Below are 16724 nucleotides of genomic sequence, written 5' to 3'. Positions count from 1 at the left end.
TTTAATGATGAATATATTGGAAAAGTATTTAAAGCATGGACAGTTAAGTGCAGAGGAAAATCTTTTTTTTAAAAAGGCATTCAGGTTTGTTATGCTGAACTTGTCTGAACACAAATGAAAATATTTATTACAACATACAGAAATTACAGTAATGTTTTTCCCCCAAAATTGTACAGATTCACGTAACAAATCTTACAGTAAAGTCAAATTTAAGTGCAAAATGTTTGCTAGCGATAATATATGTACAAAACAGTTTAGCAAAAATCCCTTGTTCTTCTACAGCAAACAGTAGCCACATTGGGGTAAAAAAAGCAGTAGTTTCTTTCCCATTCCCTTATAACTATGGTACAGTAATAGTACAAGAAGTACAGCAGGCAGTACATGTGACAAAGGGGACTGATCCAAGTCAAAGACTAAAAGGAATCAGTAGAAATGTCTTAATATCAGCAGTTTCATCTTGGAAAAAAAAAAAAAAAAGACTGAGCACAAGCACACGAGAGAACGACAGCATGTTAAGACCAGCTTTTTCACAACATCTACAGCTGCATAGGCGCTGATCAGTGTGTGTTGTGAGGGGGAATGTTGTGTGTGGAGCACACTCTGCTCATGTGACAGGTGTGGCAGAGGAGATGAGAGTCCAGAGGGAAGCACTGCGAGCCAGGCTTATCGGAGAGCTGCTTGCCACACTCCTGAGAGAGGGGGGGGGGGGGGGGAGAAAAAGACGCAGATAAGGACAGGAATGCACACGGAGGAAGTGAGGTCAGCCATCAAAGCACTTCATAACAAAAGTCATATCGGAACAATGTCTGATTATGGCTCTATAATGGGATATTTTAGGAAGTAGAGGGACAAAATATACAAGATATTTGTTAGGGAAGACTCACCTCACAGTGGTAGCACTCAAAGTGATAGTCCTTGTTCATAGACACGACCCTGAGGATCTCTTCACTGCCCTGAAACACACAACAGGAGAATAATGGAGACGTCAGAATGCAGATGAAGGGAGTTTGTTTTGACTTAAGCTGCACTTCCAGTTGCAGTGAAGAAGTATGAATCACCATAAATATATACAGCATAAACAGATTTTTAAATACTCTTCCGTATTACACTGGTTGTATTACTGTGTCAAAGTTAACTGAAAACAATGCAGTCACACATAATGCCCCAGGTTACATATGAGAGAGAGATAAATAAGAAAGACTCACCTCAGTAGGTAAGATGGGTTGTAAACAGGCAGCGCACTTCGGGGCAAAAGTCCTGCAGGACGACGGGAGAAAGTTTATTTACTCACTTTACTTTATGCACTCACACAGTGGAGAAAGTAAAAGGAGGTGGGGCGAGGAAGGGGGACATTCTTCAAATGTTACACACACAATAACTTATTTCCATAACGTCTCTGTTACACATTTACACTGATGGTAAGTCTCACTTGTTGTAGTCTGCCACGCAGTAGATGTTGCTGTGGTGGTCCACAGTGAAAGGCACCCCATCCAGAGCCTTGGAGCACACCACACAGCGAAAACAGCCGGGATGGTACGAGTTCCCAAGAGCCTGCAGGATCTGAGAGCAAAGACCGAAACCATTATTTTATAATTACGTCATTTATAAAAAGATTTTTAAAACATGTTTTGTCACGTCATTTGTTTTAAAGTTTCCATTTGGGGCTGTTTATCCTCAGAGCTTGTGTAGATAATTTCTCCTCTAATGTACACCTTGAATACCTCCCATCTTCTGCAAGCGTTTGATTCAGGGATATTTTAAAGTAGTTATCAATACTCAGCAGATTTTATAAAATATTTCTTCCCTTTATGAAAAAATATGTCCAACTTAGCAACAACTTATACAGTTCTCCCTGAAAACTTACACCATCATGCTTACAGTCAAACTTTTAACTCGCAGTGAGACTGATCAATCTTGGGTCACACACTCACTGCGAGCTTTCTATTTTTATTATGGGGTATTATGTGGTTCAAATATGGTTAAAAAAAAAAAGTTTTAAGCTAATCACTACAGAGCCCTATTTCTTTATTTATCAAAAAACCCAAAGCAAACATTCCACTGACAATCTGCCGTGGGAACCCAAAGAGGAGCCAACAAAAAGACGTCACTGAATTTCTCTATCCTCTGGAGGAAGGTTCTGGAAAGGCATTCAGGGAAACATAGGATGCAAGTGACTAAAAATTACACAGGATCACCAGGAGTACATTTCCTTTAAACTAACATAAGTCAAAGTGTTTAAGAGGTATTTGTGCTCTTTTTCACGTGGCACGTACACACACAGACACACACACAGACACACACACACACACAACCCTCACCTGTTCAAGAATAAGGTGGCCACACACATTACACTTCTCAGCAGCAGCCTGGAATCCCGAAAACTGTAATTACAACAAAGAGATTACCATTAGTAGAAAATCAATCCTCTGACTCTGAACACGTCTGTGTGTGTGTGTGTGTGTGAGAGTGAGGAGAGAGAGAGAGAGAGAGATGGATGACAAAACACGCCTTGACCTCAACTCTTACCATGTAATCCTCTTTACAGTACACAGAGCCACTGACATTGTAGAAGTCCTTGTTTCTCAGGGTGCGTCCTGTTGGAGAGGAGGACACTCATCAGGATAACAACCGGGAAGTTTTCATAGTAAATGGTTAAAGCGGCGTTTAGAAAAGGTGTGGGTGTTAGAAATAAAGCTCAAATACTTTAAATCATCATTGTTGTGTCTGTGGGGGGTGGGGGGGTTACTCACCACAGGACACACAGGTGAAGCAGCGTGTGTGATAGAGGCTATCCAGAGCCTGGCAGGCATTATCTGCCCCGTACACGCCTTTCCCACACTTCACACAGGTTCCTGCCGGCACAATGGACACACACACACACACACACACACACAGAGGACACAAACATGCATTTAGTTAGAGTAATCGCTCAGCGGCTCTTAGCACTTCGTTTACGACGCATTCCAAGAGGATGTGTCTGAAATCCAACTCCACACAAAGTGTCAACACTTGTAAATCCTCTCGTTCGCACCACCTAGGGGATTTTCACACAGTTAAAACCCAGTTACCCATGCCAGCCTGTTTGCTCATCCACTCGAGTGTCTGTCGGAGCTCTGTTATTAAAGGGAAACTCCACCGGATCTGACTCTTTTTTTTGGCAGTCGTTAAAGAGAATAGATGACTCGCTTTCTTCTGGAGGTTTTTGCAACTGAAGACTTTCCTTTAAATTTGACTTTAAACCCCTCAATTTGAGCAATTTGGAGATAAAAAAAAAAGATTGCACTTTCCCCCCCCTGCCGTTTACTCCCTCAGGAAACGACAACAAAAATAAGTAGATCGCAAAAATTATCACGTTTGCTGCTTCCTTCTAACGGCGGATAGTTTCTCCATTTAAAGTCAATGAAACAAAGGCTTTAGGAGTTATTTTCTAGGGTTTATTTCAGTTTGGTGGCAGGTAGAAGGACTCTGCTGACATATCAGTTAGGGCCAGTAGAAGTAGAAGAACAATCAACCTTTACAGCTAACCAACTGCTGAGCGCGCTCCTCATCTAGACCAGAATACAGTTTAGTCTAAGTACATGTTCAGCACGAGTCAGGGCACTAAAGTGGAAAAGTGGTGTGGTGGTCCGAGCTACAGCGCTCTTCTGTGATCTATTTAAAGGGTCTGCTTGCTTTTTTTTTCTCCTTCTCCCTTTCTAATGTGGCCGAGGGAGTTGCCACACAAATCGAGAATTCCTACACTCTTGGATAGTCCCTTCGATATTTAGGAACAGGCACAAGTCCAAAACCAAAAAGAGCAAAGACTTAAAACTCGAGGCTTTAAGGCTGCTACATATAGAAAAAGGTTGGAAATGAATTGGTTCAAGTGACTTGTTGACTTAGTTTTGTGGAATAAAACTCATTTTGGACACAGAAATCGAACACTGATGCACAAATAAATTTGGTTTGGCACCCATTTAACTTAAAATAATTGTACATTAGTCCTGCTTCTGGTACTTAAAACTAATTTAAGACGCATAATAAGACATTACCTGAATAGCTGTATGTGTACACACTAGTATTTTTAACTTGTGGGACAAAACACTTCTGTTTTTCACTTGTTTTTTTAAGGATCAGCTCTGAATCTTCTTCTGTAGTTTCTTGACTTAAGGGACAATAGTTTTCATTTTTACTTTCTTTTTTCATGATCAGCATTTTAACTTTAATGTAGGTGTGTGTACGAGTAAAGACTGAGCTCAGAGCGTCTGTCTTCATGGCTCAGAGCTTCTCATTTCTCCCTAATGGCTGAGAGGAGTACAGTATTGTATGTCCCCTCCGGGCACACATACCTGAGCAGAAAAACAGGCTACAGCACACCGCCCCTGCACACGCCAAGCCAGCAACACACACACACACACACACACACACACACACACCAGCACTCACACACACACACATGACTCACACACACTGCGTTACTGTGGCCTGAAGTCACTCGGGGGAAACACACCCTGCCACAAAGAAACAATATACACACACATATTCATCCAGCCACCGTAACACACTCCTACCCTTCTGCAATCACACACACACACACACACATCCTGAGTCCCTAATCTTCTGTGACTCACAATAATGGTCAAAGCTGTGTTTATATGGAACCATGTAATTTGTGTCTGAGTGTTAGAGCAGAATTTTGCAGTTTAATGGCCATGTAGATACGCTGCATTAGCCCCTCTATGTGCACCGCGCTGTAGCAAATTGGCAACGTCTTGAAACATCAGCTGACTCTGCATGATGTTTTGGCTACAGGTGTGAGTCTGAATGAGTATATATATATATATATATATATATCTGCCCTGTTCTTTTTTTTCCTTTCTTCTCTTCAGCCAAACACATCTACTTGTCTGGATCAGTTTCTTGAAGCCTGAGCACTTTTTTTTCTCTTCCCCCTTCTTCGCTCTCCTTTATGCTTTGCGTGCTGCAACCCTGCATGTCTCTACAGGTTCCAATGTACCATCCATCCATGCACTCTTTCAACTATTAATCCGTCTGTCCATCCATCCATACAACCCTTTCATTTAGAGGGAAACCTGTGATCTGACACCAGGCAGTGAGGAGGACAATAATAACACGCTGAGGGTGGATGCAGGATGACCTGGCGCTCTATTATGGATGCATGAGATACCGTGCGTGTGCTGTGATGGCACTGGCTTAAATTAGGGATGTGATTTTGCAATTTGTGTTAACTTTAAAAAACAAAAACAAAAACAGGGATCTCACCAAAGAACTCCTGGCGGTTCTCCGTGGCCTCCCTCCCAGCTCCGACTCCGGGGTCCTCCTGAGGTTTGACCGGCCCTCCGGCTGAGCAAGGCCCCATTGTTGTCGTGCTCGGTTTGGAAAGAGCCGTCAGGGCCATGGACTCCTTCAGCATCAGGCCCTCCAGGAGCCCGTCACCTTGCAGCGCTGCGTCTCTCAGTAGAAGTCGGGTGAGCTCTTCCTGGTATCGGGTGCCGGGCAGGTCCGAGTACCGGGCCCTGTCTCCCATCACACCTCCGTCTTTGCCTCTCACTCCCGCCTGCTGCTCGTCCCACCACTCTGGGCCAGCCTGGTAGCACGCTGCTCCCGGACTTCCAACAGCAGGTGGGTAGGAGTGTCGGCTATCGTGGGCCCCCGGACGCATCCCACCGTCCAGGTATTGAGTCCAGGCCTCCACTGGGGTGACCCCGGCCCTGCCTGGAGCTCCATAACCGACTGCAGAGCCGCCTGTCTGCATGGAGGGCGACTGCTGCTGTGGAGGGAGGCCTCCAGAGGCCGAGTAGCGAGAGTCGTAGCCCAGGCTGATGCCGCTGGTTCGGTTGCTGCTGCAGCGGCTCCCCATGGGGCTCCCTCCGCCGCCGCCGCTGGCCGTGCTGGAGGCAAAGCTGGACCTCGGGCTGACCAGCACCGACTCCTGGAGGCTGAATGAAGAGCATGGGCTTAGAGTCGGTCCTGGGGGATAAAAGAAACCTCCTCCAACACCTCCTCCGGTCACATCAGATGTGCGATGTGGTGGATGAGAGAGGGACGCAGGCCTCGTGCTCTCCCACAGTTCACTGCCTGTGCTGAGGCGTTTGTAAAACAGAGCCTCCTGGAGGGAGAGGCGTTTGTGCCTCTCGGGCTCTGAGAGGTAGCCAGGCTCTGCCAGGCCGCCTCCACCTCCTCTGGGAGCTGACCCATATCCCGCGGCGGCAGAGTACGGCGGGGGGACAGAGAGAGGCGGCGGCTGGGAGAGGAGCTGCTGCCGCCTCACCAGCTGCTGAAGCTCCAGGGAGTAGCGCCGCTGATTGAGGGACGCCTTGGAGCCAAACGCTCCCATGGGGTCACACTCGGGGCCCAGGCCAGACTCACGCCTCAGGTGGGAATCCACGCCCTCGCCCAGGTAACAGGAAGCTCTCTGCTGGGGCGAGCGACGCCTCAGCGGTGCCAAGGTGGAAGGGTGAAGTTGCTGCTCACCATCTGGTGGTATGGCACCCACCGTGGAGGAAGACGGCGGTGGGGTGAGGTGCTGAGAGGGAGGCATTCCCATCCCTCCACCTCCACCTCCTCCTCTCCCATTCGCTGGAACACATGCATCGCTTGTGGTTGCAGAGGCAAGCGAGAACTGGCCGGGTCTTGAGGGCGAGGCAGCTGCAGAGCTGGGAGCTGGTGGCAGACCGCTGCCTCCGGAGATGCCAGTGTTGGCGTTGCTGTTATTAGAGTTGTTGGCAGAGTCGTGTTTTTTCTTTGAACTGTTGAATTTCACACTGCCCGAGTCCGTTAGCTTTAACTTCTCCAATAACTTGCTTATCGGCCTGTCCATGGTGAAGCCTTCTCGTGTTGTTACCTGTCTGGGCAAAGTCCCACAGCTCCCCCCTTTAAGTTAACAGTTGAATGTTGCTCAAATACAGTGTGGGTAGGTATATATATATATATATATATATATATATATATATATATATATACACAGCAGAACAAAGATGCTCAAGTAAAAAACAGTTTTCACTACGACAGATGAGATGGCAGCTTTCAAAATCCTTACAAAGAAATTAAAAACTGGCCTTGAAACTAGGACTATAAAAAAAAAAAAAAAAAAAAGGACCCCCTATATATACACACACACAATAAATACAAAACAGATAAATAAAACCCTTTAAGACATTTCAGGGTGGTTACATGACCTAAGTCCTCTGAGTCATCTGGTTGGCCCTCATGTGGAAGACCCACAGGCACAGGTAGAATCCATTGGATTAGTTATAAAGACAACTAGTTCAAGTCAATCCAGCCAGGAAACAGGACAAAATATACACATCCAGGACACTTCGGCGTGACCTATGGTCGTGGAGGGCCTCCTTTGTGGACCCTCATGTGGCTCCACATCTGCATCTTCTCTCTCTTGTAGTTTAAAAACAGTCTGAATTTGCTCTTCAGTTAAGAGTTGATGTGGTGGTTTATCCAGTGCGGTATGTGTGTGTGTGTATGTGTGTGTGTGTGTGTGTCTCCGTTTGAATTGTTTTTTGTCTTTTTTTTTTTTTTTTTTTTAAAACAACACAAAGCGGAGAGGTTCAGCGGGATGCAGCCTATCGCCCCTTCATGTGGGTCCAGTGTAGACAAGAAAATAAATCCGTGTGCGCACAGATCAGTCGACTCACCCGACTTCTGCCATTCATCTCAGGGCGAAACGAGCTCGTAAAGTTTACACACACACATTCAAACAAAACAACTACTAACTCAAAAAGGAAAACACACTAAGCTTAACCTCTCCTCAGTCCGTCCGTCCGTCCGTCCGCCTGCGCTCGGTTGCTTTTTATCATTCCCGTTTTTTTTTCCTGCCCGGGACTCGGCGAAATAGTAGCGGAAAAAGTTTGGAGAAGAAGAAGAAGAAGAAGGAAATCCGGTGCTCCGTTACAGTTACATCCCAACAGACCGGTGCTGGGCTAAACGAGTCGCTCGAGATAAATAAAATCCCTCCCCGCATTGCACGGTCGACAACTTTGTTTCTTTCTTTCTTCCCCCTAAATAATTACTTACCTCCCCCCTCTTTTTTTTGTTGTACTTTTACGAGTTAGCCACAGCGAGGGGAGCTTGTTCCGGTTTCAGCGTTTCAAGATAAAGCCCCTCCTTAGCGACTGTTATTTTTTTAAACATAACAACATCTTTAAAAAAAGTGACACGGCTTTCATTTCGTTTCACACGAGCAGATGTAATCACACTTAATGTCCATGCGCGTTTCTGTAGCTTAAAACTCCCCCAAAATCGTTGTTTATTCGCTTCCGTTACGAACGCCGCACTACATACACGCTTTTATTTTGAAGGTAAACACCACCGGCCCGACCGTTACTCCGCGTTCGGCTTGACGCAGCACTGCTCCTTTATCAGTCAGCGGCGGCTTGTTTCCCCCCACCAGCAGGCCGGAACACCTTTCCACCAGCCATGGCTCTGTCGTCATTCATACGCAAAACTCCCCCCGAGGATGTGTCCACTCCGCCAAGACCTGCACGATAATAATGCTGGACAATAACAACAGAAAAGTGTGCTTTATGTGACACATTACTATGTAATAAGGAGGGGAAATGAAAAATATGAGACATTTGACTGTTTTTAATCCAATAAATAAAACAGAAAACTCAAATGAATGCAAGTAAAGTAAGAAAATATTAGTTATATAGCACCTCGTTAGATCAGCCGCCTCAAAGTGCTTCCCAATGAAACAAAAAATAAAGAAAATGTTCTGTATTATGTAAAAAAATCTATACATAGCAACACATATTGTACATGATGACTTTTTAAAGGCTGAATCAGACTTTATTTTACCTTAACATACTGAAATTTGACTTTTTGTGGCAGAAAGTTTGCAAATTCACATTATATCTTACAGCGAATAAGGCAAATAAACTGTGAGCTGTAAGGAAACATTCATTATCACTTGATCTTCTCAGGGATCCCGACTTAAAATCTAATTTAAAGGACTTTATTATTTCAGTTTATACTACTATACTCAATCTAATTGGTGGGACTAATGTGGGGCTCAGTAGGCACCTGCTGCTGTTTTTTTTTTTTTTTTGCCAACTTGACCAGCTACAACACTGAAATACAGCCTAAACATGAACACATCTACAACAATACAATAATGTAATACATAATATAACACCATAATAAGGGATATTCTGCATAATGAGTACTTTTACCTACTCAATGCACTCAATTACACTACTAATTTTAGTTAAATTAAATAGCTTCCTCTGTCACTTGTTTTAACGTTGCTCATTTAAAAACTGCGTCGTTCAGGCAACCGCACTACTTTATTGTACCACCAGCCTGTGGAATGTGCGTAGGGACACGGCGGAGTGAGGCGACTGGATGAATTTTTTCGGTGTGTTTGAGTTCTCCAAGGAGGATACAGGGTAAACATCCCGATACTATTTCGGGACTGGCCCGGTATTAGTCAGTCCCAAATCCGGCTGTTTGTGGCAGTTAACGGACACACAAAAAAAAAAAACCCTGCAAGCCCTGATAAAGTAGTTCTCTGTTTGGATAGGCTTGTCGGGCTCTTTATCTGCCCCGGAGCACCCTCCATATGGGAGCCTTTCATGGCCCCTGCGGTTCACCGGAGTCCCTGCAGCAGCCTCTGCACAGACTCCAGCCTTTACCTCAGGCTGCGAGTGGGAACTTGTCTGCAAAGCTAACAGAGAAATTCTTCTAGGCTTAGTAGCGGAGCAGTTCATACAAAAACAATACTTTGAAGAGCTGTGTGTGTGTGTGTGTGTGTGTGTGTATTTCTGTTCCAGCCTAATACACTCATGCAGATAATACTTCCAGATAGACACATCAAGTCCTCTCGCCGTCTGTATTTTCCCTCCTGAGTGGGTATTTGTGTAATTATTTCCTCAAAGGGCAGACATAAACACAATTATCATCTGTTGGAATGAGGCGTTGTTTGGAGTAACTTCACATAAAGGGACTTAGAGTTAGTATAAAGTGGTTGGACTCATGAGAAATAGGTTTTAAAAGTCCAAAGTTTGGGTCAAGCTGCATCGTGTCCTCACTCTTATGCAACTTTTCTCATATTTTGCTATTATTCTTGTAGTATTTTAGACACTGTGACTTCTTCAGACCTCTAGAAATTGACAATCTGAGGAAGAAAAACACATTCTTAGGGTGAACCATTCACATGTAACCTGTAAAGAGGAGTCACACTTCTTTAGCCTCCAGTCACAAGCTGAATTAACCCTGATAACATTACTACGGTCATCCAGAGACTACAGGAGACATTATATATCTGACGGTGACATGTAAAATCAGTGCAGTGCTCCTTTAATGTTTTAATGAAATAACATACAGGTTAACAGTGTGCGTTATATTAAGATTAAACAAATGCAACACATATACAATATAAGAAAGTGCAACAGCAATAAAGAGAAAGCTGAAAAACATCCACTCCACCAGCACACGACACGCTATTTATAACCCTGAAAAAACAGAGAGCGTGGGGCCAAAGTAACTAAAGTAAGCACTCTTACTGAATCTGGATCTCATGTTACAGTCAGAAAACCACCACAGGATGACCCGAGAGGCCTCACTGGACTGGAGTCAGCGAGCGGGGCAGAAAAGAGTGAGGAAATGCTGAATATCTCCTTATCGGACGCCTTTAATAGGCCAAAAATGGGCAAAACTACCCATAAATCAGATTACAGTTTAGGCTTGTTCTGTGGCGGATATGTAAAAGCACACGCCTGTACGTTCACTAACTAACAACAGTGAAGATAATGTTATATTAAAGTGTTGTAGTATCAGTCAGTTACATCTTTTCCCACTGGAAGCAGTGTTCAAGCCTCTTTGGTGTAATAGTGTTACATTATATGTAATAAAACAGAGAAAGAACTGGTACTATAATAATATTATAACCATATAATCTGACGATATGTTGACAGATATAAATAATAATAAATATTCAGCTGCTTCAGTTTGATTTGTTTATTTATTTGCACTACAATTATTATTGATAATTGTTCTTATGTAGTTTCTATTTTAATTTATTTATTATTTTATGGTATATACTTCTAATTATTTATTTTAAATGGTCTCTCTTCATCTGCACTGGACTATTTGTACACCTGAATTTACCTCTGAGATCATTTTAATAGCAACTTATCTTGTCATATTATTACATATTTTATTAGTTTAGACCCTTTGAGACACGATTGGAGTGATCCTGTATTACATTAACATATAACTCTATATCTCTTGTAGTGCTGCACTGGTTTTTGTTCATTATTGAGTAAAAAACAATGAATGAAAACAGGTTTTAAAGACCAAATAAACAACAACAAACGCGAATAATCACACACACACACAGACACACACACACAGACACACACACACACACACACACACACACAGACACACACAGACACACACACACACACACACACACACACACACACACACACACACACACACACACACACACACACACACACACACACACACACACACACACACACACACACACACACACACACACACAGACACACAGACACACACACACACAGACACACACACAGACACACACACACACACACACACACACACACACACACACACACACACACACACACACACACACACACACACACACACAGAGACACACACACACACACACACACACACACACACACACACACACACACACACACACACACACACACACACACACACACACACACACACACACACACACACACAGACACACACAGACACACACACACACACACACACACACACACACACACACACACACACACACACACACACACACACACACACACACACACACACACACACACACACACACACACACACACAGACACACACAGAGACACACACACACACACACACACAGACACACACACACACACACACACACACACACACACACACACACACACACACACACACACACACACACACACACACACACACACACACACACACACACACACACACACACACAACACACACACACACACACACACACACACACACACACACACACACACACAGACACACACAGAGACACACACACACACACACACACAGAGACACACACACACACACACACACACACACACACACACACACACAGACACACACAGACACACACACACACACACACACACACACACACACACACACACACACACACACACACACACACACACACACACACACACACACACACACACACACACACACACACACACACACACACACAGACACACACACACACACACACACACACACACACACACACACACACACACACACACACACACACACACACACACACACACACACACACACACACACACACACACACACAGAGACACACACACACACACACACACACACACACACACACACACACACACACACACACACACAGACACACACACACACACACACACACACACACACACACACACACACACACACACACACACACACACACACACACACACACACACAGACACACACACACACACACACACACACACACACACACACACACACACACACACACAGACACACAGACACACACACACACACACACACACACACACACACACACACACACACACACACACACACACACACACACACACACACACACACACACACACACACACACACACACACACACACACACACACACACACACACACACACACACACAGACACACACAGAGACACACACACACACACACACACACACACACACACACACACACACACACACACACACACACACACACACACACACACACACACACACACACACACACACACACACACACACAGACACACACACACACACACACACACACACACACACACACACACACACACACACACACACACACACACACAGACACACACACACACACACACACACACACACACACACACACACACACACACACACAGACACACAGACACACAGACACACAGACACAGACACAGACACACACACACACACACACACACACACAGACACACAGACAGACACACACACACACACACACACACACACACACACACACACACGACACACACACACACACACACACACACACACACACACACACACACACACACACACACACACACACACACACACAACACACACACACACACACACAGACACACAGACACACACACAACACACACACACACACACACGCCACAGCACACACACACGCACACACACAGACACACACACACACACACACACACACACACACACACACACACTGTGTCTTTAGCGCCCTCTGGTGGTCGACGCTGAACTGCGCAGACAAGATGGCGACCCCCGTGAGGACGTGGTGCTGCTCAGGTGAGACAGAGGTTATTCACTGAATATATTGTGTTTGTGACCCGTTTAAAAAACATTAAAGCTGAGTTTCGTTGCTGTGAATACTCCCTCTCTGTCGCAGTCGCGGCCTTTGATACAAATATATGTTTTAATAACTAAACACAGTAACGACGAGCAGCAGAGGCTAACGCTGATGCTAACAGTCGCTGCAAACTCACGAGGAAAGAAAATAACAATAAATCTGTTTTTAGACGGATTCACGTTCAGCTTTCACTCAGCTCACACACTCTGGAGGAAGAGTTTACTCATTAGCTACAGTCTGTATGTGCTCTTCAGTGTTTCCTGGGTGTTTGAGGTCGTTGTAGGTGAAGACAGGTGACTGTTGTTTGTTTGTTTGTTTGTTTGTTTGTTTTCCAGTGTTGAGACTCTCCAGCAGACAGTTCAGCACAACACGTGGAGCACAGGCAGGAGAGAAATGGAGGAAAGAGTAAGTGCGGAGATAACACACTAACGTGCATCATCAATACGTTACTAGAGTGCTGATTGGGAACATATTAGATAATCAATAGATATTGATTACACTGCGTCATTAATGCCTGTCAATGGACACACTGACCACTTTCTTTATGGGCCCTTATTCCTGATTATCAAAACTATTAATAACTCATTAGTTACTGTTTTTCTGCCTCAGGTAAAGTGGTTACCATGGTAACGGCAAGTGATTAGGGGCGATCGATAAGTTTCAGTGACAAATAGTGACGTTTTTTACCCCCCAATACTTCATACTGAGTTGCCTATATTAGTTAAAAAAAAATGATTAAACAACACTGAATTGGTCTCGTGTAGCACACTTTGATTTATTGTTAATGTGTTATTGATTTTAACATATGTGACTTATTGACTCCAAAATCAATACCAGAAAGTGTTGGCCAAATAGGACACACCCCGTTCATATTAGATTTTTTAGTACAGGGCTGCACAATTAATTGAAATATTATGAAAATTGCAATAAAGCTAAGTGCAATATCCTAATTATAGAAGCAGTAGTTTCTTAATAAAGGTCAAATGTGTGATAAAACAGCATTATAATGAAGTACTGTAGTGCTGTAGAGATTACCTGGTCTACAAATCTTGTTCTCCAGATGAAAGAAAACATGTTTGTTTAGTACAAACCCCAACAAAGGTCACATCAACGTGATTTCAAGTGTTTTTAAGTAACAAAAATGAAAACTGTGACACAAATACTTTGATTCCTACTAATCATGAATCACATCACAACCATAATATTTGTCAAAATAATGACAGCATGTTGTTTTTTTTACCGTATTGTGCAGCCCTATTTGAGAGCTTCTCCTATTTTGTTTAAATATTTAAATGTTTTAATAATTAATTTGTCCATGCCCTCATCACTACCACACTGAAAGGTTTCTAATTTCATACCGTTTGTGTTTGCTTGCAGGCAGGGATTGGCCCGGAGCGGCACAGAATATGGCCCGATGACAGATCTGCCTGATTGGTCGTATGCAGGTAATTTTTAGTTTGAATTGTAGTTTCTGTGAAGACGTTCGGAGGTATTTTAAAGCAACAGAAGCCTAATTCAGAGCTCACATAACGACACAGTGTGTGTGTAATTGAGTTCACCTTCAGGGTAAACTATCTGATGCCAAAAACAAGTTTACATTTCTCTCCTCTGCTTGCAATAGTTGGAGAAAATGTCGACCTACTTCTAGAACATTTTATAACTTCTCGCGTGTGTGTTCACTTTTTCTTGTTGGTGTGTCCGGACAGATGGAAGACCAGCGCCTCTGATGAAGGGACAGCTGAGAAGAAAGCAAGAGCGGGAAGATCTAGCGGTGAGCATCAACACATTTGCTTTCTTTATTTTAAGGATCTTCGCATCGCTCATTCTGCGTCTGTTACACGCTTTCTGTCTGTGACCTCGGCGTTCTCTCTCTCTCTCTCTCTCTCTCTCTCTCGCAGAGACGTATCGTGATGCTGAGCACGGAGATGGACAGAGGAATGGAGGCCTGGAGGGAAAAACAGGAAGCGGCCAAAAGTATGGAGGAGGACAAGAAGTCTCTTTTACTCAAACCTAAAGGGAGTCTATTAATGAAGAAAAAACCTCAAAGTTAGAGGCAAGATCATCATCGTCATCATGTTGCAATATCCTTATTCTGAACAATATGTTGATTGTCAGCCTATTGTATATTTGTGAGGACTTGTGGTGTTTTCTTCTTTACAATTTGTGTACATTTCTGCAATAAATGTTTCTGATTTATCTGAAACTGTGATGATGATGATGAAATCTGTCCTGTAAGCGAGCGATGAGTTGTATGGAAAACTTTTATAGCTGTATTTAGTTATTTAATGTCCCTCAGCTTCCACTAGGATGCAGCATTTCTCCTTTTTTCTCAGGCGGTGTGGAGGCTCAAAACGCCATTTTGTCTGGTTCTGGGCTCAGAGAGGAGTTTTTTTGGGCAGGCAGAGGAAGGGAGGAGCTGGCAGACATAAAGTGGCTCTGATTCAGGACCTCACTGTGTATATATGTGTGAGAGAGAGAGAGAGAGATTGTGAGGGGTTCACACCTTGGCACGCTGTAGTAAAACACATGATGAATGATTGCTCAGGTCGGCCTTGGTGTAGCAGCTTAATTGAGCCATTAAAGGAAACCCTATGTGAAACCATCACCAGGATAATTAGCAATTTGCACAAATTAAGTAGCAACATTGAAGAATAAAAGTGTAAGATATTACTCACTGATGCTTGTGGACAGATAAGGATGTTTCTGGCAACATTTAGGCTCTTGTGTTTCTCATTTGAAGCAACTTAGTTCTTATTTTTCATGGGGCATCTCTACCAACAGAGAGGAAAAAGTTTGAAGTGTGCTGTACTGCGAGCCCGCTGTCTGGAAAGATGATTAGCCGGCTGCAGCCAAGCTGGCAGAAAGTCTCATCCCGCAAGAAAAGCGATATTTGCTGGTATCGGCTCAAAACTCGAAGCTGGGTGAAGTCTTAATAAGGCTGCAGAAACACTTGTGTTTTGCATCATCTAATTTTAAAAGCAGAACAACATAAATCAGCCGTGAAGCACCAAATCTGATTCCAGTTCTTTTTAATGTGCCCTTTTCAAAGTTTTGACTGAGGGTCTCCTGCAGGAATCTTCTGTACCATCACCACCGTACTGATGAATCATTTTAAAGAGAATGAAACGTAACCTTTAGTCTTATGCGTTTATGGTGTGAAGGGACATTTTGCAGAGACGCCGAGCAGCTGTGTCTTTGCTAAGTCAGCACTAATTTAGGGTGACTTTGACTTATAAACAGACTATTTACAAAATGAGGTAAGCCTCTCCT

General features: G+C 43.8%; 2 protein-coding genes across 2 annotated transcripts; one reads left to right on the top strand and one right to left on the bottom strand.

Annotated features, from left to right (window-relative positions):
- Nucleotides 1–100: 100 nt before the first annotated feature.
- On the bottom strand, nt 101–8051 carry ajuba (ajuba LIM protein). The gene is made up of 8 exons (XM_051428752.1): nt 5263–8051; nt 2751–2852; nt 2527–2594; nt 2319–2381; nt 1430–1560; nt 1206–1257; nt 885–953; nt 101–689 (listed from the first exon to the last, which is right to left on the bottom strand). Exons 1-8 carry the CDS (start codon nt 6818–6820, stop codon nt 558–560), a joined length of 2175 nt encoding a protein of 724 aa, XP_051284712.1. The 5' UTR covers nt 6821–8051; the 3' UTR covers nt 101–557.
- Nucleotides 8052–13269: 5218 nt separating this feature from the next.
- On the top strand, nt 13270–15657 carry mrpl52 (mitochondrial ribosomal protein L52). The gene is made up of 5 exons (XM_051429324.1): nt 13270–13393; nt 13790–13859; nt 14832–14899; nt 15161–15225; nt 15353–15657. Exons 1-5 carry the CDS (start codon nt 13360–13362, stop codon nt 15503–15505), a joined length of 390 nt encoding a protein of 129 aa, XP_051285284.1. The 5' UTR covers nt 13270–13359; the 3' UTR covers nt 15506–15657.
- Nucleotides 15658–16724: the final 1067 nt, after the last annotated feature.

This window comes from Dicentrarchus labrax, unplaced genomic scaffold (assembly GCF_905237075.1).
Source record: "Dicentrarchus labrax unplaced genomic scaffold, dlabrax2021, whole genome shotgun sequence".
Classification (NCBI taxonomy): Eukaryota; Metazoa; Chordata; class Actinopteri; family Moronidae; genus Dicentrarchus; species Dicentrarchus labrax.
The sequence above is the reverse complement of the archived record's forward strand: the minus strand, read 5'-3'. Positions and strand labels throughout refer to the sequence as shown.